Below are 24,174 nucleotides of genomic sequence, written 5' to 3' on the forward strand. Positions count from 1 at the left end.
ATTCAGAACACGTCATAATATATAAATGATTAAAAAAAAGAAATTTTTGGGGGGAGAGGGGAGGAGGGTGTGGGGGTTACTCTCTATCTCTCTCTCTCTGAGTGTGTAAACGATCTGATGAACACTTTTGCCTCTCTACACGTCCCTATTTTCCATACTGTGCTTCCCTCTTTCCCCCAAACCGGCACGTGCGATGGAGATAAAGAGCTTTAATAGGCTGTTTGAAGCCTCCTAAATGTGCCATGGCTCTGTGCCTGTGTCAGGCAATTACACCAGGACCGGAGAGGGCTAATGGGGCCTCAGCAGCCTGTAGTGCTTAACCAGGCAGCTACAGCTGGGTATCTCTGGGAAATAAATAATCAAAGACAGAAAGAAACCAATAACAAAAGAGGTTTTTTGGGTGAGCGAGTGGAGTTCTGATGTCTGTCAGCGGCATGAGAAATGAGTTCACAACACCGAGCATCGCGTAATTAAGCTCGAACCCTGGTTAAGAGGATTTGTCAAAAGTGAAATGGAGGGTTTCCGTCTCGTGCATGCTTTACGTCCTATCTGTCACACACACACACACACACACACTTGATTCTGCTCATCATCTCCTCCTCTCACATTCCCTCTCGTTCCTAATCACACTGAGGCTTCGGTCCCTGCGTCTCTCGACTGTGTGTTTAAACGCGACCCCAGGAGCAGATGCTATCGCATTATTGAGGTTTTTAAGACGTAAAGATTCTCGTGTAATCTCTAAACACGATGCTGATCAATGCTGTAGCGTCGATTCGGACCTCCTCCCGTAATTGCGGACCACTAATTAGTTTTGGGTTGCTTTTACAAAAAGAAACTTAGCGTCGCATCATGATATGTGAACATTTCGGTGGCACTACGGTCATACAAAGTGTTTAGTGTGTGTTAAAATGGTCAGTTTCTATGATTTAAAAATAAAACCAAGATAAACCACATCAGTCATTTTTCCACCCTGGATGTGGACACGAGCCAAAGATGACGGCCGTGAGGAAAAACTCCCCGAGATGACATGAGGAAGAACCCAGACTCGAAAAGGAACCTCGTCCTCATCTGGCACAGTGACACCGGGGACTGATAGTAAAATAATTCCCTTTCTATAGCTGTGCACATTATGTAACCAGGAGATTTCCAGCTTTAGCATAATTTTATCAAATGTTATAAGACGGAGAACGGATGGTGGTGATCACAACATGTACAATGAACACAACCGCTCTGACTTTAGTGCACTGATTAATGATATCATTGTCGAATTTCTGGCGAACAATCTAGAAATAATCGTCTAGTTCCACATCCATGACTTCATCTGATCCTTTCAAAAAGACACAACATGTCAGGAATAAATAACCAAGTGGATTATTTTCCTGCGTCAGATGATGTGTTTCATTCCTCTTACACAACAGTAATTTGCCAAATATTAACATTCTAACATTTAAAGAATGAGTAAAGAATGACAGCACAATTTTTAGCCACTTCCAGTTACCGCTGTGGAATGTCAGCGAAACAAGCTAGTTATCACGTACATTATATCAGATATGATATTCTTCTTTCTCTCTTGAGTTAAAGACATATCTTTAGCCTGACATACACATAATACATCCCATAACCTCATAGTCCAGTACATCTGATTAAATGCACATCATCGTCGAGTGCTTGCTAATATTATGAACAGCAGCTACGCAAATTCCTTTCCACTTTTTTCCCTTCTTCTACCCATCCTGAGGCATCTAGAGATTGTGCCAGCTCCAGTAGACCTTCAGTGAGAAGAGGCCAACCCTGTGAGGATCCTGAGGCATCCAGAGGTGGACCAGCTCCAACTGAGGATTTGAGGATTCGGCTATTCAAAGCAACAATGCCTATCCTATGTGGACTTTAAGGACGACAACCACCTCCTCATTAATACACATTCTACATATGCTGTATCTGCATCACATACAACTGACTGTACATGACTGTAGAAAGGACATTGTTCATAACCACACTCTCCGGTGTCACCCAAATGAGGATGAAGTTCCCTTTTGAGTCTGGTTCCTCTTAAAGTGTCTTCCTAATACCATCCAAGAGAGTTTTTCCTCACCACAATCACCTCAAGGCTTGCTCACTAGGGACGATTTGGTCTTACATCTAGGACTTTTTGCAGTAGGTTTTATGTTTCCTGTGTTCTGTAAAGCTGCTTTGAGACAATGTCCGTTGTTAAAAGCGCTGTACAAATAAAATGGAATTGAAATACAAAAAAAATGTTCAGAAAGAATGTTCTCTGAAGACTTCTGCATGTTTAAGACGGCTACATTTTACCGAATTGTTACTGCTGCAACCCACCAATACTTATCGATGACTAGAGAATGAGTGTGCCGTTAAGACTTATTAATGAGGAGCTGTTAGATCCGACAGGTTTGCCTTGCGTGACAGCTTCACGCTAATTTTCACGCTAGCACCCCCCCCACACACACACACAAACCCCCCCGCAGCCAAGATCAACCTAATACGACACGAGTAATCGACCAAATATTAATCTAAACCCTGGATCTCGTTCCGTAATCCTCTTTTGTTCCACCTGCGGAGAGAGACGAGCGAAAAGGGACAATTTGAGGAACTCTCATACTGTGTTATCTTAATAATGGTAACGATTAATCTTCTGCCTCGAGGCAATGAATTAGAGAGCTGGAGAGTCACGGGAGAAGATGATTTGCATCATGCGAGGTGGGAAAGGGAGGGGGGTAAGAGGAAGGATGGGAGGGGGTCGGGGTAGACCTCGGAGAGGTAACTAAGGCAGAAAGTCACCTCTCTCTCTCTCTCTGTCTTTCCTTCTAATGACCTTCATTTTCTTTCATTCAGCCACATCCTTGCATTTCTTTGTCTAACTATCAGCGATTGATCTGATCAATAGACGTAGAACTGTTAATAATAATAATAAAATAGATCGCTAGCAGCTGCAATCCAAATTCACCCCATATGATACCAAAATATCACAAATAATTCTAGCACAAATATAATTACAGTCAAGTTTCAGAATCCCCTTTACTCATTCAAGGCAAATTCATTGCAGCAATTTGTTCTATGTTTTACATCATTTCAACTTCTACGCTGGTGATTTCTACACATCAGTTCACTATATACGCCAGAACAGATAAATTTTAAAATATAAAAGCTAAGATAAGCAGAAACGTTCTTCTCCTTAATACACACTGAAAATAGCAGCCTCTATTCTTTAAAGGCGAATTCAGTGCAGTAAGGCATCCCACAAGGTTCTCTTACAGGCCCCCTTTTGTTCTACATGTTTAAACCGAATCCTTAGCACATGATGGTGTTCACTTATACTCCAAAGATACAAATCAGTCTGGCACACGTTTTACAGCTGCATAGAATTAAAAATGCAGCAGACACTACCTTAATTAAATAACAAGAAAATCTGGCTGCCTGTTTGAATTGGTTTTCTACACAGAAACTAGACAATTTTACACACCGCTTCAGCTGGATTCAGCGGTACAGCTACAACGATTTCGCAGACAAACTTGGTCTTATAAACAGGATTAACTGACAGACTTTACTCTTTAGAGCCTGTATGTAAGTGCACTAAGGCATCCCACAAGGTTCTGCTTTAGGCCCCTTGTCCTTCCATGTTTATATCTAGCACTTTGGATATGTCAGATTTCACGTGTATGCTAATTATATACAATTAAACAAATCATTTCTGGGAGGTCAGCAGCACAGATACACAAAATTTGATGGTGAACAAGAAGGAAAATGACTGCCTTTACTATTTCAGAGGATAAACGAAGGCAATAAGGCGTCCCACAAGGTTCTGCTTTAAGCCCCTTGTCCTTCCATGTTTATATCTAGCACTTTGGACATGTTGGATTTCACATGTATGCTAATTATATACAATTAAACAAATCATTTCTGGGACATCAGCAGCACAGATACGCAAAATTTAAGGGTGAAGAAGAAGGTAAATGGCCGGCGTAACTACTTCAGGGGATAAACGAATGCAATAAGGCGTCCCACAAGGTTCTGCTTTCAGCCCCTTTTTGTTCTACAGTGTTGGGTTTCACTTAGATGTCTCTGATACACAATTATACAAATCAGTTCCATCAAATTCGACTGCAGCTTATGTTAAAGGCAGGAAAGTTTTGTCCTGCGATCCACTGGACCACGCTGGCTTTCACAGATTTCCCTTCTGTGCACTTCGATTATAATAATCAACATAAAAAAAATGCAATCTTGGATCAACAGAATCTTCCTTCTCTTACATCCCGACTAAACAAGGTTTGCCAAATTCACTCTGAATCTTGACGGCTGTTCATTTTACTGAAGGATCACGAAACTATACGCTAGCATCTCTAGTATAGATTATATTTTGAGAAATATAGCTAAAACAGGATATTATTGATAAAGATTATTAAGTTTCTAGTGCTTCCCGCTTTCGAAAAATGCCTTCATCTTTCTGTGACACATTCCTATATTTAACAGAGTGCTCTGGACCGCAGACACACGTGTACTCTCGCTGGTGAAAACGCCGTCACCACGGCAACATCACTTTTTGAGAAGATGAGGTTAAAGGCACAGGCGCACACAGAGAGAGAGAGAGAGAGAGAGGGAGAGAGGGAGGGAGAGAGTTGAATTATGGGCGAGGGAATGCAGCGGGAGTTCTCATAAAGGAGGCAAACCCGCAAAGTGGAAGCAGAAATAGAAGCTGCACGACTGATTGAATTATTTTATTCAGGACAATCTCCGCCGTTGTAGGAGGGCAGGTTAGTAAATCCTTCTGAAGAGCCAGATTTACTCTCTTCTCTCAGATCTGTCTTCACGATTAAAGGGTTGTGTTTAAACAGGTAGTTTAATTTTTATTGCTTTCATAGCCACGAGAAAAAAAAGAAAAAAAAACTCTGGGATTCTCGCATCCATCCGGGATGCTAAGAACTCATAAAACCACTGACCGTACACTGACTGAATAATTTATCAGGAACTGTCCATCTGCTCATTCACTCAAATATCTAATCAGTTCATAAAGTCATACAGATACACATGAAGAGCTTTAGGACCCAGACAGGCTTGGTTTAGTGATCGTCGGTTTAGAAACAACCACGCAGGGAGACTAGGTTAATGGTCACATGACCACTCTTTACACCAGTGTTGAGCTGAAAAGCATCTCAGTTTTAGAATGGACTCGGCTGGTGAGTGTCTCTCAACAGAAAAGCATGAGCTGCATTACTTTTATCTATAATAATAATCAAAAGTCGTATCTCTCTTTCTTTTCTACACATTCCTAACAGGAAGTGGTAAAGCGGGAATTGTTAGCTCATTACTGATCAGAAGGTTAAGAGGTGGAAGTGAGGTGCCTGTGCTAGACTAGTAATTCTCAACTGCTCAGATGATGAGGGCAAGAAGCCTTTATTATGCCCACACATACTTTACAGCACAGTGGAATTCATTTCTTCACATATTTCAGCTGAGGAAATTGGGGTCAGAGCACAGGGGCAGATATGATATAGCAGGGAGGGTTAAGAGCTTTGCTCAATTGCCCAACAGTGGAGCTTGGTAGTGCTGGGGCTTGAACCCTAATACTCCGATCAACAACCCAGAGCCTTAAACACTTGAAGCACCACTTGAACCACCAGTGCCCCATGACTGCCTCCAGACAGTATAAGGACGTCTGTTAAATAGAATAAATGTAAAAGTCTTAATAGAAACTAACATTCTCATCTTCCATCATCCCCTACCAAACCATGATCCACAAAAATCTTGGGACCTCACTGTCGAAAGGGACCAGGAGATACAAAAACACCAAAGCATTAGATGAACCATGAAACACAGTAAAGCCCATCATCACTGCAGTGACATCACCAAGACCAGGAAATCCCTCCAAGATTGACAAAATGGACAAGAATGGTGGCTCAAGTGGTTGAGGCTCTGGGTCATTGACCAGAAGATCGTGGTTCAAGCCCCAGCACTGCCAAGTTGCCATCATTGGGCCCTTGACCAAGGACTCCCAACCCACCTTGCTCCAGGGGCACTGCATCATGGCTGACCCTGTGCTCTGTCCCCAACCCCTAATGATTGGATATGCCAAAAAAGAATTTCAAAGTGCAGTAATGTATATGTAACAAAGACAATTGAAACGTGAGCTGGTGTTTTTGTGGCCTCTACCAAAAATAAATAAATTAATTAATAAATAATTTTTTTAATTATTAAAATTAATAAAAAATGTTATAAAAAATAATGAAAACTGGGGTATTTCCTCTGTTTTCTTAAATGCCATTTCATACATTCTGAAGAATTACTTTATAAAAAATGTATGAAATCCACAGAAGTGTGTTAGAGATTCGATGAAGCGTCTGATGAACCAAAAATAAATGAATAAATTCTTATATTTCATGAGGAAGAATGCAGGACAATGTGGTTCTTACACGGAGGTATTTAACGTCATTAGCCTGTTTCAGGCAGGAGCAGCAGGAAGCAGGTGACCAGTCCAGATTAGGGTTGGAGCAGCAGCGCAGACTGACAGCAGCAGTCTGTCCGAAAACATTCGCTAACAAACGAGCAGCAACAAGCCGACGTGAAGTTATTAAACATTAATGAGTTCAAATTTCCGCCGGTCCGTGGCGTTGTGGGGGAGCTGCACTGATGGGCAGTGACATATGAAATATCATGTCTAGGCACAATTGCCTACAGATCGACATTTCAAATGAATTTTCTGCTCTGTGTCACCGCGCTAATCAAACTGGAACGCTTCGGAGGCTGAGTGGGTTCAGGGCGCGGGATAATTGCAGTGCGGATGGCTGGAGCAGTCACTCTCGACACACTCCTCTCTAACACACACTGAAGGGTTAAGTGGAGGGGATTAACAAAGCAAAATGCCATAATTACACACTCACACACTAACACACACACACAGAGTCTGGAAGTGGGCGTGAGCGTCCGGTGCTAATTGCTAAATTACAGAGACACCTGAGATCGGATTAGCAGTGGAATGAAAAAATTGAATCAATCTGAACATGATAGTCGGTTATTAGTGTAAATGAAAAATGATTACGTCTGCCTCGTGTGTAAGTATTCACCCCCTTGTGCTTTTCCTTAATTTGTACTGTTCCAAAACGACTAAAAATCCTTATACAATTTCTTAAATTACGGAGAAAAACGAACACATTCATTCTAAATGACCAACGATTTGCAAAAACATTTCGAGTTAATAGACAAAAGGCAAAGTTGTGTTCATTTCCTCAACTTTCTAGGTGCTACAGCGCTGTTTGAAGCTCATTGCTTTATCCTAGTGGCCAAAAGTGGAACTACAACAAATGCTTAACGATACGACAGGAATCGTGATTCGCAGCAAGAAGGTCCTGGGTTCGAATCCTGGGTTCGAATCCTGGGTTCGAACAGGCAGGGGCCTTTCTGTGTGGACTTTACACCGGGTACTCCGGTTTCCTCCCACAGTTGAAAAACATGTACATTAGGTTGATTGGTAATTCTAAATTCTAAATCCATAGTGTGTGTGGTTGTCTGTCTATATATGTGGCCCTGTGATGGACTGGTGACCTGTCCAGGGTGTACCCCTGCCTTTCACCCAATGTGTGCTGGGATAGGCTCCAGCAGACCCCTGTGACCCTAATTAGGAATAAAACGGGTATAGAAAATGGATGGATGGATGTTTACTAGCAAACTACTGGAATGAAAACGTGTACATTTCCACCCGAGGCAGTATAAACGCCTACCCTACTGTAAGATATGTTTAAAAAAGCCGCAGGGAAAGCAGGATAATATTTGCGGAGTGGATCTGAAATCCACACACATCGCAGTGATCTTGATCTCCATGTATCTAAATAAATATTAAAATATTATATGTATCCATAAAAATCTTAACTATTAAAAAACTCAATAAAAATAAATAAATAAATAAAAGTGCCAATCAATTTTTTTTTTTTAAAAAAGGAAAGATTTTATTGGGCCTAGTATTAGGTCATGTTTTGTACATTTTTTCTTTTTGAGATATAGCTAGGATTTTAAAAGAATAATAATTTAATAAGCCTCAGAGTAGACTATACTCTGGAGGATGGGATGCAGATGATTGATTAGACAGCAGCCTATAGCAGGAGTCGAGTGTGAAAGCTTCTTACATTCATTCGTTTGAAGCATTAATCCCTATTCCACTCATCCCCACAACCAATATCTCTGGTCCCCATGACTGAAATGGACAGGAACGATTTTAGATATAATGTTAAGGATCTACACAAAATAAAAGTCCTAAAATCCGGTTCTGTCCTGACGTCAGTGAGTTTTTGGGTTCAATAAAGTCTTGGGGTAATGGTGGCTCAAGTGGTAAAGGCTCTGGGTTGGTGATTGGTCAGGGTTCAAGCTCCACTGTTGGGCAATTGATCAAGGCCCTTAACCCTCTCTGCTCCAGGGGCACTGTATCATATCTGCCCCTGTGCTCTGCCCCCAACTTCCTCAGCTGGGATATGCGAAGTAAAGAATTCCACTGTGCTGTAATGTATGTGTAGCGATAATAAAGGCTTATTCTTCTGTAGTTAACAGTAAAATATTTACCCTTTGTTACGACATAAATCACACCAGCAATACTAGTGCTTTTTAGGCTTTTACGTCTCTTGCGATGTGAACACGTGATAACGGATGCTGTCTGGGACGTTAAATGTCAACAGAAAAACTCATCTAAACACACTCATACACTTTATTCATTCAGATCTCTCCACAAAAAGAGCTCAGTGGATCCTTATCAAGCAAAAATGATTTAAAATCAAAGGTGAAAGAGTCGAAGACCAGCGATGGTGACGCTGGAGTCATGTGACCGTGTGGGACGGAGTTCGTTTCTAGCTTTTATCACTGCTGATTGTATTTCGGCTTTAAAAGCTGTGTTGAAGATTATCTTATGGAAAAAAATGATCAACTTTGGCTGGCTGGAATTAATCCAAAAGAAAATCCTGCTGTTTTTGTGTGAAGGGAACCACATTTATGATCACTTCTGAGTCAGAATACAAAAATACATCATCCGACAGCACTGAAGTTCGAGGAAGCAAAAAAACAAAACAAAAAAACCACACAATATAATGTGCAAAAATATTCACAAATAAAAATCCTAACAGGGATAATGGCATATCTATTAATTACCACCAGAATTTATATAATTAGCTTGTGATTGTGTGTGTAATTAAAGTGTCACATGATCTCAATAACCTGATCCTGGAAAAAAAAAAAAATAAGATCGGGGTTCGAATCATACACAAATTAAATCTATTGAATATAAAGAGTCAGAGAGCAGGTGACGACGGGATTAGTCAAAGAAACAAATAAAGAAAACAAACAGGTTAAGAGGGTGAGTACTTCTGTGAGGCGGTGTAAAAGCTGCATTGTGTTGGATTTATGGTAAAGGTTTATGATGGAAAAGATTTACAGCTAAATCCAGTCATTACTCCTGCTGTAGACGTACAGGAGCCGGTACCAGCGGTCTCATGACACCATAAGACTCTGTGAGAGCCGAGTGTTTCAAATCTTTAAGCTGCAGTTCCTTTCCTTCAACCCTTTAATAGTCTTCGTTTTATCCTTTTGTGTAACTTCGACTGAACAGCAAGGGGAAAAAAATGTTGAAGTTCATGTTGATTACACCAGACGTTTGGCTTCTTGGTCAAAAAACATATAAGCACCAATGGAGATCTGACCGGACGCTGCATGAACCTACAGGCTGAGGAGACAGAAATCAACCCCACTGTTTTGCTTCTTCACAGCATTTTGTTTGGATTTTCATAAAACGTGAAAATAAAATGCCTTAGTATTATTATTTTATCTCTGAAAGATAATTGGCTCAGCCTTGCTAGTACGTTTATACCAGTCACCTCTATAAACAATGTATTTTACTCTCTCTCTCTCTGTGTGTGTGTGGGTGTGTGTGTGTGTGTCCAGCCATACATGACAGCACACACAAGCCTCACCTTTGCCAGATGGGAGTTGATCCATTTTGTAAAAGTCCTCTTCTGTACAGCTTCCTGCTCGTCTAAATCAAACACAACACAGAACAAACGTATGAGTTACACACCGAAATATAAACCGATCCAGATGAAGATCTGCTATTAAATATGACTTCAGTGACACTTTCATGACTGAATAACCTTCCACCAAGTGGAATCACCTTTTAGTGTAAATTCCCAACTATTAGCCATGATCCAGGTCATATGACGTACACACTGTACTGTATATTTGCCACGATGTTCGTTTTTTCCAGGTGAAAATCAGACAGTGTTTTAGGAGCCGGAACAGAGCCTCATAATACTGGCAAATATTATTAAACACTGCAGGCAAGACAGACGACACCACCGTGGAGTCCTTAATGAAATTACGCACTGTCTGATAGATTACACAGTGGAAGTCGGTCACTGTGTCATGCGTATAATGTGTGTGTGTGTGTGTGTGTGAGAGAGAGGGAAGGGAAGAAGAAGGCGGCTCATGTATTATGTACGTCCACATGATTTGTTAAAGATTCTGAAATTTGTGAATTAATAGCTTGATCAAGTCGGAGCACAGCGATGAAATATTGATGAGAGAGAAAAGAATAATGGTGGAACGGCGTTATGATTTTTTTTTTCTGTGTGTGTGTGTGTGTGGGGAGGGATTCTCTCCTCTTAAGGACAGTGTGACTTTGAGCAAGAAACACAAGCGCACTCGTCACATGTACCACGTTATATCCGAATTTCTCACACTTAACCCTGTACCTGTTCAGGTCCTAATACACGTATTCAAAATGATACCCAAAGTGGGCGTGGCCTACAACAAGAGGCTTTCTCTGGGTTGAGAAGCTGGGGGAAAAAATCTGGAAATGAATAATCAGAGCCATAAATATTTGGACTTGTTATTTTATCTGTCTCAGTATTTAAGAAGTTTTTAGTTCATTACATAAAAGTGCAGACATTCAGAGATGATTTGAGGGCATTTCGGGTAACATTTGGGGGCATATGAGGGCAAGTCATGTAAAAGGTGTAGAAACTACAGCACTTTTTTATATAAACGTATCCCACCTTTATAAGGGAGCACAGCATTCAGAAAAACTAACAGTCATTAAAAACATAATTTTTTTTTTTATAATACTTGGACGCTAAATTCCTTAAAGTCACCAACTGGCTGAAGTCTGGGACACAGAGACATCACAAGACGTCTGGGTTTCATCCCTGATGATGTTCTGCCAGCTCTGTCCTGCAGCTTTCTTCATGTCCTGCTTCTTCTTGAAGCTTATTCAGCTGAATAGTAATCGGATCAGGTGAGTGACGTCCACCTGAATCATACATCAAGACTTGTTTTTGAAGCGAAGAAGTTCTACAGCATCTGTGTCCATCTCCAATGAGTTTGGAAGCATGTGAACAGCTATGATCACTTCACAATTCATCCTGCTGCTTCACTCAGCACTCACATCAACAGTAAATACATAAGAACCGGGTCCATTTAATAATTTTATCCTTTATAATTTTTATATTTATAACTATATGCATTTTATGGGGCACATCCTCACTCTTCCCTGTCAATCACAGAGACAGCAGCCAATCTGTGAGAGTCATGTATACGGAAGAGGGCGGAGCATTAAAAGTTCTTCTGCTCCCTGTTTCGGGGTCGCCAAAGCGAATCATTTGGTCCCCATGTTTTGATTTGGCACAGGTTTTACCCCGGATGCCCTTCCTGACACAACCCTCCCATTTAATCCGGGCTTGGGACCGGTACTGAGAGTTAACTCTTCAGCGGCTGGGTTAGCGCCCACGAACCCGGGCCACGGCAATGAGAGCACGAGATCCTGCCACTGGACCACCAGGAGGTGAGAAGCATTAAGAGTAAAAAAATAAATGTTAAAAATTAAATTAAATAAAAAAAACAGGTGTAGTTGGCAGGCTTCGTGTGTTTATGAGGAAGCATGTGTCGGCCTTCGCCCTCTCCAACTGGTAGCTGTCATGTGATGGGGAGAGCAGGTGGAAAATATGGGCTGGCTAAATAAATAAATAAATAAATAAATAAATAAATAAATAAGTAAATAAATGCCATGTTATAGCATACAGTTCAGCTTAAAACAACAGAAAATACATATATACTGTACCCACACACATATTCCAACAAATTTACATAAAAATAAAAACAAACTAGCAGACTAACTCGTACCACAGTGACCCGAACGACTGACCCTATCGTTCGTGAGCACATTAATTAATTTTCTACAAAATAAAAGAAAATAAATAAATAAATAAATAAATAAAAGTGTGCCTCCAACTTGCATTTGTTTAGAACGTATGATTTGTTCACTGAATAATGTAATCACATTCGCTTACAAACCTCGTACAAACACGTGACATAAGTACTTACACACACACACACGTTCATTGCACACATGTGTACACAGGTGGCGTCCCAACACATGCCCCGGACACACATCCTCACCTCATTAACCCTCTAACTAACCTTTGCATAAGTAAACACACCCCACATATAACGACCCTCACACACGCACCAGAATATGAACTCTTACCTCGCAAGTGCTGAGACAATCCTGGCACTAAGTTCAGACATGTGCCAGACTTCATGTGTGCCATCCTGCTTGTGTGTGTGTGTGTGTCCTGGATGTCCCAGGTCCATGAACAGGGGGTGGATACCTGGACCTGGTCCTTGTCCTCCACTTAATCTTCTCCTGCTAGCTCCAAAAATGACCTTTAGTGAGAACTAGCTAGTTTTTCCACAGTGTGTTATGGTGCTCTGTGGGAATGTGTGCATGAGAGTGGAACACTGATCTCTCTCTCTCTCTCTCTCTCTCTCTCTCCCTCCCACTCTCTGCGTATAACCCACAGAAAGAACCCATTCTCCCTCTTCTCCTCCGTCCAACCAATCAGATCCCACACACACACACATGATGTCACTACAGAACACGTTATAAAGCCAGGGCAGGGGATGTGTTATGAATGTGTCGTGTTTTCTCACGTCCAGTGTGCGTCTGCAGAGGAGGAGAGAGTCTCTCTCTCTCTCACAATCACGTGACACGGAGACTGATCCCGCTGCCCGCCGTAATTTCTGAGCATCAGCCGAAATCTCTCTCACCTGCTTACGTCGTGACTCGGCTCAAATCCGATGGGATAATCTGACTGACTTCTCCTGACCGCCACATCTCTGGCCCAAAGTTTTTGCTTTTTAAATCCTCTGAAAAACAGCTTAGGATTTAAGAACATCATCTCTGGATATAACCCGAGTAAGAGTCCAGATCCAGCGCCACATGTTTTGTGCTCAAACACATTAGGGGAATATATATAGTATTAATTTTTTTGCTACCCAGGTATTAAAGGGTGCCAATACTTCTGGAGCCGGACCCGTGACCTACCGGTTCAGATCAGAATTTGTTATTATAAGGAGGATACAATAGCAATGCAAATGTATAACTACAGTCTCGCTGTGCTCAGTTATGTCCTGCAGAGACACAATACAGAAAATGAAAAGCTGACAGGAATACTGTGTGTGTGTGTGTATGAGAGATAACAATCGATCCATTAATCACGTGATTGTGATTTCCTGTTTCACGCCTGTCTTCTCCTGAAAGGTTTTTTAAATGATGAAAGTCATTAATATCAAAAAACCCGTCACCTGCCACGTGCTATCTGTGTTCAGTTATCTCTCTCGAGTCCTCTCTTTTCCGCAGCAGAAATGGAAATCTCTGCCTATTATATATAATCTTTTTAATATATATAAATATACGCAGACATACACACAGGAACGTGAGTGTGTGAGTGTGTGTGTGCGAGTGTGTGTGTGTGAGTGAGAGAGAGAGAAAGAGGGGGGGGGTGAGCTGGAGGAAAACCTTTTACCTTTAATTGAGCCTCTCTGTGTGAATGCCATTTATGGATTTATTAATAATACATTGCTTCGTTATAAATTAGTCTACGAGTGCTTTGAAGAAAGGGGGCGTGGCCACGAGTACTCTCAGAGAAAACGAGAAAAAGGAAAGATGGTGTTCAACTGCTCCGATATGGAATACTCAACAGCTACAAGGTTTTTATAGACCTTTTACACAAAGGTCATCAAAAGACTGGAGCACCTTTAATGGTTCTTCAGCTGTTCCTCAGACAAAAAACACTAATGGTTCTCTTAGTACAAGTGAACTACAGCGTGTCTCATCACTGTGCGTTCCAAACAGGACTCTTGTAGGAGGTTAAGAGTCAGTCAAGTAGCAAGATAATAGCGCTAAATGCTAAACACTTAACAGGTTTGAGATCTTAATAACAGACAAATGACCAAGAAGTCACATGTAGTTTACACTGCTGATACAAAAATGGGTTCTTTAATGGTTCCTTCACCAATAACGTCCAAAAAAAGAGAGGGGATCTAATTGGAACCTATTGTCATTGGAACACAAAAGTTTTGGAGTTGAGAACTGAACAACGGCACATTTGTTTATAAATAAATAAATTTAAAAAATCTAGAACCCATTTTAGTGTTGGAACCTTTAAGTGGAAGTGGTCGCTCAAGCACTTAAGGCTCTGGGTCTTTGATCGGAAGATCAGGGTTCGAGCCCCAGCATCGCCAATCTGCCACCGTTGGGCCCTTGAGCAAGGCCCTTAACCCACACTGCTCCAGGGGCGCTGTATCATGGCTGACCCTGCACTCTGTCCCCAACCCCCAAGGATGGGATATGCGAAGAAAAGAATTTCACTGTGCAGTAATGTATATGTGACAAATAAAGACAACTTACTAAAGGTTCCATTTTGAACAGTACAACTGAGTGTTTGTCCATTAGAGATTTAATTATACAGTGACCACTGAGCCTTGCTCAGGGGCACGACAGTGGCAGACCTGGGATTCGAACTCACAATCTTCTGATTAGGAGTCCAACGCCTTATCCGCTAAGCTACCAAAAGTAAACTAACTGTAAAAGCTGTGAAACACCTTCTGACCAATCAGAATACAGAATTCAACATCTCTTTCAAAACCGGCACTGTTGTTATTGTTATTATTATTAACTTCTCAAATTGATTTTCACGTACATAAAATCAAACTGAAACACACACTGAACATAAAATGTGCTGTCATAAATCAGGGATTAAAAGGGTTAATAAAAGGTCTGGTCTTTTTTGTTTCTCCATTAGAGATTTCCCTGAGGACATGCTTTCAATATGAACATCTAGCAATCTCCATCCCATAATGATCCACTCCATAAATCTGCACTAATGAACCCCCTGCAGGAACAAACAGGTGCTGTCTTTATCTCTCGTCATGTCTCTCTGTCTCTGTCTCTCTCTCTCTCTCTCACACACACACTTCCCCATTTCGTCAGCCATTGCAACCAAAAAGACTTTGCCTGTGCCTCGCCAAATCACACGTGTGTGCTTCCTTCCTGTGCTGGAGGATGGCGGAAGTCTAACACCATGACAAGAGCCCTCGTGCCCCATTCAGCACTCCGGCTAAACACACACATGGACCTTTTCAAATCTGAATCGTTTCCTAACGCTGGCTCATTAGCATGGCTAATTACAGAGCCGCCGTAATAAGTCTGCATAAATGATTTTTTTTATGGCGAACAAGTCGAAATGATTACCACACTAAGGATTTTTCTTCCGCTTCGACGTTTGGTCGCCTTACGATGCATGTCAGATGCTCTTACAATGCACGTTGGGGAGCTGGGATATGTCTCCAACATCTTCAGGACGGGTTAGCAGCGTGAGACTACTCCATGAGACCGGTCAATAGACGGAAGAATTAAGTTTTAAATCCATAATTCTGATTGGTCAGAAGCTATCGATTAGATTTCTAGGACAATGGATGAATATCACAGTTTTATATTAGGCGCTCGTTCTAATATGTTATTGTTTCTATGGCAACAGCTTCCACATGGACTTGCAGGATTTTGTAATAAAAAGAAACCAAGATAAATCTTTTTTTTATCCGTACCCTTACTGTGACAGAGCCACCAACACAATTCAAGAGAAAAACAAACAGAATGGATCCGGAGACCTGGATGCAAAGTACACCCCTTTAACTAATACTGTGTTAGAGCACCTTTCTCTCCCAGTGCAGCACTGGCACCTTGGCACATCCTGATTTGATTTTATTCCACTCTTTCTTTGCAAAAAAAAAAAAATGCTCCAAATCTGTCAGATTGTGAGGGTTTCTCCTGTGCGCAGCCCTCTTCGAGACAGTCCACAGGGCTTTCAAAGGATTTAGATCCGGGCTCGGACTGAACCATTCCCAAAACCTTGACCTTCTTCTTCTGAAGCCGGTCCTTCAGTGATTCCTTTGTGGGATTGTGCTTCGGCTTGTTATTGCAAAGTCGAGATTTTTCTTCACCTTCGGCTGTCTAACAGAAGCCGGTAGGTTTCGTGGCAGGTATCGAGCCACAGATGAAGAGAAGCAGCCCGGATGATGCCACCATTATGCTTCACTGTGGCTATTGTGTTTTTGGGGGGTTTGTCCTGTATCTACTTCAATAATGCCTTGACCTTACACCTTTTACCACATGGTTTTTGGGTGAATTATACCAGCTTTTTGGGGTGAGAAAGTGCCCTAACCTTCAACTAGACATGTGAAGAGCACAAGATATTATCCTGGTCATCCTCAGGAAGTTACCAGTACTTGCCAGATAATCCTTCAGCTTCTTTAATATTACCGTAGATCTCACTGATAAGTTTTCTTTTGTCATTTTTGGGGACGTCCTGTTCTTGGGGACATCACTGCCATGTCTCATTTTGTCCAGCTGTTCATGATGGCCTTTAGACTGTTCTGTGGACCTTATTTTGTGCCCCTATACTGGTTAAAATTTCTTTCGACATTGAGATCCTGAGCTCTTTGAAGAACATGGCTTCAGCAGTCAGATGAAATCAAGAACATCCAACAGAAACAGATGATCTGTACCTGAGGTGAATCTGAATCACTTGATTGATGGAAGGTGTATGATAATCACTTCTGATCATGAGTCTGGTGTACAACCACGTCTTATTGTTATTGTTGGGGGTGCACATACTTATGCAACCAGGTTTGACTTTGTTCCATAAAATGATCTGATTAACCAATGAAATGATTTATCTTGGTTTCATGACAGAAACCTACATTTTTACGAGGGGTGTGTGGACTGTTCACCCCAATTTTAGTCAAAATGTGTCACATGGGATATCATTTGTTCCCAACCGTTTCTACCAGGAACAGTGCGGATGGATTTGGTCCAGTCTTGAGCAGTATCAGAGATGCTAAAAGAAGGCTTGTGGACTTTCAGGGATAAATAAAAGCAAGCGTTGGATAAAAGGCAGAAGTAGGTCAGACAGACTGAGCCGTTCATCCCGCACACAGCTAGCGTTATGGAGTGAAGAATGGATTTAGGGAACGGCCTGGGAGGCTGCTGATGGACACCGTATGGCTTCTCCTTTCTCCACAGCATGTGTGCTCTAGGCAGCGTATAGGTGCTCATTAAGGACGGGGGTCTTGAGAAGAGATCTACACATCTCTCATCAAACACGAGCAGTCTTCAGGGATCCAAATCCCTGACACAAGGTCAACAGATGCCCTTCTGACCTTCAACACATCACACGAGCTGCCAGAGGCAACAAACTCACGTTTCTTTTGAATGTTTTGGGGGACGGTCTGATGTGCGGTGAACATCGACTTGTCGAGCTGCCTTTGTAAGATAAATACAAATTCCTTTTTCTCCTGCAGGCGAGTGTTAGCATCACTGAGGTTTCTGGAGGCTAAAGGAGTCGTGTTATCTGATGGACCATCTAATCAGTTACTGTCAGTCAGAGGGGACCGGCCACATTACTGCCACTGAAGATAGGTTGAAATCAGACTTCCGCTTCAAGGAGACACATGGTTTAAATAAATAAATAAATCAACTGAAAAACAATCTGATAACACTTAATTTGAAGATGACCTCATTTGCATAATTATGGAATAAAACACAACATGGGGAAAATGACAGCAGGGAAATGGATGCACCTCTATAACATCACCTGCCAGAATGGTTTATTCCTGTTATATCACAGAAATTTACCATTTATTATAAATCTTAAAATGTTAAAAGAATGTCATACCGTGCAACATGCCATCATCTGAGGAACCGAGGAATAAACTCTGATATCGTGAATCGACTTGGCTATTATCTGACGAATCGACTCGGGTCTTGTGTGATGAATTGAAATGGCTTTTGCCTGACGAATCGCTTTAGCTATCATTTAACAAGTCGACTCTTACAAATCCTCCTGTCTACTGCCGGAAGAATCGATCCAGCCAAAAGCTTTACACAGCAGCCTACCAACAGCTCTTGTCTTGATGAATCCACTCGGCTATTATCTGACTAATCGACTTGGCTAACGTTTGATACAAATCCACTTAGCCTCTGTCTGATGATCAGATTAATTAATCTAATGAATCGACTCACCGACTGTACAAGAGCTCACCTGAGCTATGGTTTGGCTAATCGTCTCAGCTATTGCCAAATTAATTGACTCTGGTCACCCAGCCGCCTGGCTATAGTACAAACATAGTGCTGATGAATCAAACTGACCACTGTCTGATGAATCCATTCACATATCGTCAAATGAATCATGTTGTCTAAGAAACTGAGTCAGTGACGGTCTGTCAAGTCCTTTAAGCTATCGTCTTGCAAATTCGTCTTGGCTACTGTCTGGTCTGACAAACTGTCTCGGCTTTGTTCTCACGAAATCGAATCAACTATGGTTTGATGAATCGACTCGGCTACGGGTTGAGGAATTGGCTCAGGTAAAGTCTCAAGAAATGACTCGTTCATAGTCTGACCAATTGACTCAGCTATACTATGTGAACCGACTCACCTAGTCAAAGTCTGATGAAGTGATGATGCCCAGAACATGTTTAGTAGAAAATCGACTCAGATGTTATTCATGAGCTCTGCTAATTTCTGCCCAGAAAGACTATTTATCTTAACCACAGTTAATAACTGAGTCTACCTCGATTTCACCTTCTCTCAGCCAAAATGCCTCACACCGCCTCCTTAAACAACACACAATTGCCCTTTAAAAGCCGTCGGATGCAGTTTGTTTGGTTTCCGTGATTGACGGCAGCACAAGAGGATCATTATCAGGGCACGGCCGCGCTCACTCGCTCGGTAGGGTTCGGGCGGCGGCCTACCGAGTTTGATCTGGCGATTACACACCCTGATTGGCAGGTGAATGGACTTTCTAATCGGATTGAACGCTTTGGGGAAGAGCATTGTGTGGAATGAAAAGGAGGAACAGCTTCGTTTACAAATACAATACACACGTGGGCTTACATGTCTACACACACACAGCATTATTTCATTTTATAAAATATTTAAGAATGAGCTGTGCTATAGAATATTATATATTTCGTTTCTTCGTCTCCACACTGCATTAAAAAAACCACAGAGCTGGAGCCTCAGACAGAATTCAAGGTGACTGTGAGTGCTGGTCAGTACAGAGCCGTCCTGTCCCTGCCATCTCTGGCATAACATTACACACTGCCACTGTGGCAGCTTGCCAAGGCAATATGGCTTTTTATTTTTTCCCTCTGCTCATGTGGCTTTGTGCCAGCAGTGGTGTGATTGGGCTTAAAGAGAGAGCTGAAGTACATGAGATGACCTCCATGTGTCTCCCTCCCTCATTACTCCTCTCCCCCCCTCCCTCCCTCTCTCTCTCTCTCCCTCCCTCTCCCTCTCTCTCTCTCTCTCTCTCTCTCTCTCTCTCTCTCTGTGGTGTTCTACTTCCTCACTGGTAGTGTTTGAAACGACTAAAATCAGGCAATCTGTTTTTTTTTTTCTTTCCCCCCCAAACAGTCGGAGAGGTCGTACAAATCCAAGGGAATTATATTTCTCTTTCCAGATGCCTAGATATCACATCCATCATCACACTGCCTGACATCAGATGCTCTAAATTGCCAAATAAGTCGATTTCTCTCTCTCTCTCTCTCTCTCACACACACACACACACACACACACAACCATTTTGGAAAGCCAGTGCTGACAGCTTTATGTTACACACCTAGCAAAACATGCCATTCAAAACGAGCCCTAATAATAAAGATAAATATAACAAAGCCTAAACGTCAACAAAATCATGACATCATCAAACACACTGGAATATTTACCGTCTAATATCATCCTATATGTTTTATTGTAGGATTGAAACCATACAGTATCTTATATTTAAAGATCCTAGAATTATTCGGCATTATTACACATGGAACTACAGATAAGGAAGAGGTAGGAAAAATACATGTAATCTTTCATTTCTTTTAAACCGACTCTCGTTCATATGTCTAACAGTCAGAGTACATTTTACTACACGTCATATCAGTACATCATTAGACTGTTTACTGCTGGCTAAAAAACTGATAAGAGCAAACAAACAGGAAACCCTCATGTCTACCGTTTTGTCTGGAGTGACATCATTAATCTAATGTTTGTGAAACCCTGTCCTAACAATAGTGTAATAATATCTAAACACCAGCTCTCATCAATTCTCTACTTTAAATGTGTTAGGAATTAGTTGCTATAGCAACAGTTCATACAGAGGGACTTGTACGGTGGACGCTCCCCCATAATCTAAAACTAATACTAAAGTAAAAAAATATATATAAAATATATTACAAATAAAAAGTTTTAATTAACAGAGTGATGTTAGGAAGGAGTCTCCAGTGTCAGAGGAGGAACAGGCAGAGGTTTCTGGACTGAGGAGTTTTATGCTGGGAGTTTTACACACACACACACACAGACACATGGGCAGACATACACACACACACACACACAGACATACAGACACAAATGGACAGATAGACAGACACAGACATGCACACAGACACGCACAGACAGAAATGGACAGACAGACAGACACAGACATGCACACAGACACGCACAGACAGAAATGGACAGACAGACAGACACAGACATGCACACAGACACACACAGACATGGACACAGACAGAAATGGACAGACAGACACACAGATGGACAGACAGACACACACAGACATGAACACAGACATGGACACAGACAGACACACACACAGACATGGACACAGACAGACACACAGACAAACACACACACACAGACATGGACACAGACAGACACACAGACAAACACACACACACAGACATGGACACAGACAGACACACAGACAAACACACACACACAGACATGGACACAGACAGACACACATGAACACACGTGTTGACACACATGAACACACACAGACACACGCACAGACATACACAGACAAACACACACACACACACACACAGACATGGACACAGACAGACACACAGACAAACACACACACACACACAGACACACAGACAAACACACACACAGACACACACACACAGACATGGACACAGACAAACACATACACAGACAAACACACACACAGACATGGACACAGACAGACACACAGACAAACACACACACAGACATGGACACAGACAGACACACAGACAAACACACACACACAGACACACATGAACACACACGTGTTGACACACATGAACACACAGACACGCGCACACACAGACAGACACACAGACATGGACACAGACAGACACACACGTACAGACATACACAGACAAACACACACACACACACACAGACATACACAGACAAACACACACACATACACACACAGACATGGACACAGACAGACACACACGAACACACACGTGTTGACACACATGAACACACACAGACACGCACGCACACAGACACACGCACACACAGACAGACACACAGACATGGACACAGAGACACACACGCACAGACATACACAGACAAACACACACACACACACACACAGACATGGACACAGACAGACACACAGACAAACACACACACACAGACATGGACACAGACAGACACACAGACAAACACACACACACAGACATGGACACAGACAGACACACATGAACACACACAGACATGGACACAGACAGACACACATGAACACACACGTGTTGACACATGAACACACACAGACACGCACGCACACACAGACAGACACACAGACATGGACACAGACAGACACACACGCACAGACATACACAGACAAACACACACACACACACACACACACACAAACATGGACACAGACAGACACACATGAACACACACGTGTTGACACATGAACACACACACAGACAGACGCACAGACATGGACACAGACAGACACACACGAACACACACGTGTTGACACAGACACGCACGCATACAGACACACACGAACACACACGTGTTGACACACAGACACGCACGCATACAGACACACGCACACAGACATATGCGCACACACACACACACACTCACTCTCTCTTGATTGATGGTAACATGAGGTTTTTGTTATCTTTTTGGGTTGAAGAGAGAGAGAGAAGCGAGCGTGTGGTGAGGGGACGACTGGGTAAAAACAGGAACAATCAGACCTCCTTCATTCATCAATAAATGAACTGCTGTAATTGCTGGTAAATTGCTGTGATATGAAGAAGAAACACGACACAACCAGCAGCCTGTAACTGATCATTTTCCCGGAGCAGCACTGCCTGAAGTGTTTCCCCTCACTCACTTTACACACATGAGCAAGCGCTGGTTTACGAATCCCGCGGAAATGAGGGGAAGTTTAGCGCGCGCCGTTCTCTCGGCTCTACCCGAGCGGCCACGAGGAAAGACCGTGTTAATGAGCGCACACGGAGAGAGTCCTCGGGGATTCTTCGTGAGGACATGCCAGATTAAAAGACCACTCCGTGTGCGTTTCTCTGACGGTCGCGGACGGCAAAAGTGCATCATGGGAAATCCGGCGGGACGATGTGTTCCGCTCCTGAGATAACGAGAGGCGACAAATGGCAGAATTCCTCAACATACGGATCGAGGTTTAAGCCTGGGAGGTCTTCAAAGTGCTCCCTGTTTTTCTGCCATATGGTTCCGCTAATTGCTGTTTTTTTTCCCCTCCTTCTACCACCTTTCTTCTCCCTCCTCCCCACCCCAAACAACTCGCCAGCATTCAGATGGAAGATGGTAAAAAATCGGGACATGGACCTGACATTCCTGAAGCTGACTTTGAAAAGGAGAGAGAAAGAGAAAGAGAAAGCAATAACCCGAGGTTTATTGAGATAAATGCAAATGAAAATCACGAGGGCTTGTTCATTAAAATCGAGCCCGAGATGCATAATGTAGACGCCGTGTAAAGCTTTAAAAAATCCGCTAAGTGATAATAGACGGCTGGGAAGAAATCACGGGCGGGGAAAATGAATGTGCATATCTCAGACGTAATGAGGAGAATGCAGACGGAATGATTAGAATTGTAGCAACTACAAGGAGAGAGAGAGAGAGAGTGTGTGTGTGTGTGTGTGTGTGTGTGTGTGTGTGAGGGGGTGGAGACGTGCACACAAGAGACAGGTGGTTCATTAGCAAGAGTTTTTAGACGTGGAACATAACATTTGAGTAAATTTGGAAGGGAGTGGATGTGGACACTGGTCAGCCTTTATTCAGTATTTTTACATAGTAAGGGATAGACAGATAGACAAACAGACAGACACATGGACAGACAGACAGACAGACAGACAGACACACACACACACACAGGCAGACCAACACACAGACCGACACACAGATTTTTACAAAGTAAAGGGAAGTGAGTGCACCTTCTCTCTCTCTCTCTCTCTCTCTCTCTCTCTCTCTCACACACACACACTAATCTGTACAGATCAAAGACGAACAAATTACACATGGACAGACAGACAGACAGGAGTGAATGTGGCTGATGGTCAGCCTTTATTCTGTATTTATACACAGTAAAGGGAAGTGAGTGCACCCTCTCTCTCTCTCTCTCTCTCTCTCTCTCACACACACACACAGACAGAAATGCTAATCTGTACAGATCAAAGACGAACAAATTACTGACTCACACGTCGACTCTTCACCCACAAGAAGGCAAACAAAACACCGTTTTTTCATCACAGTACAGACACTGACCCCAAACACACACACATACAGACAGAAACACACACACATGGACAGACAAAAACACACATGGAGAGACACACACACGGACAGAAACACACACACGGACAGACAAAAACACACATGGAGAGACACACACACACACGGACAGAAACACAGACGGACAGAAACACACACACGGACAGACAAAAACACACATGGAGAGACACACACACACA

The 24,174-nt window shown here is 42.4% G+C and overlaps 1 protein-coding gene across 2 annotated transcripts in view; it reads right to left on the reverse strand.

The window, feature by feature from the left end:
- syne1a (spectrin repeat containing, nuclear envelope 1a) overlaps positions 1-24,174 on the reverse strand; it is a 214,289-nt gene that overhangs the window by 171,104 nt on the left and 19,011 nt on the right. Inside the window, exons 1-2 of one of the 2 annotated variants that reach the window (XM_058379577.1) lie at positions 12,524-12,637; positions 9,957-10,018 (exon numbers count right to left, since the gene is read on the reverse strand). In XM_058379577.1, the coding sequence (XP_058235560.1) occupies positions 9,957-10,018; positions 12,524-12,587 (126 nt within the window). In that variant the 5' untranslated portion in view covers positions 12,588-12,637. Of the gene's footprint in view, positions 1-9,956; positions 10,019-12,523; positions 12,638-24,174 lie in introns of those variants that run through there. The other variant, XM_058379576.1, reaches the window with a different exon arrangement.

The sequence above is a fragment of the Hemibagrus wyckioides genome, linkage group LG25 (genome assembly GCF_019097595.1).
Source record: "Hemibagrus wyckioides isolate EC202008001 linkage group LG25, SWU_Hwy_1.0, whole genome shotgun sequence".
NCBI lineage: Eukaryota > Metazoa > Chordata > Actinopteri > Siluriformes > Bagridae > Hemibagrus > Hemibagrus wyckioides.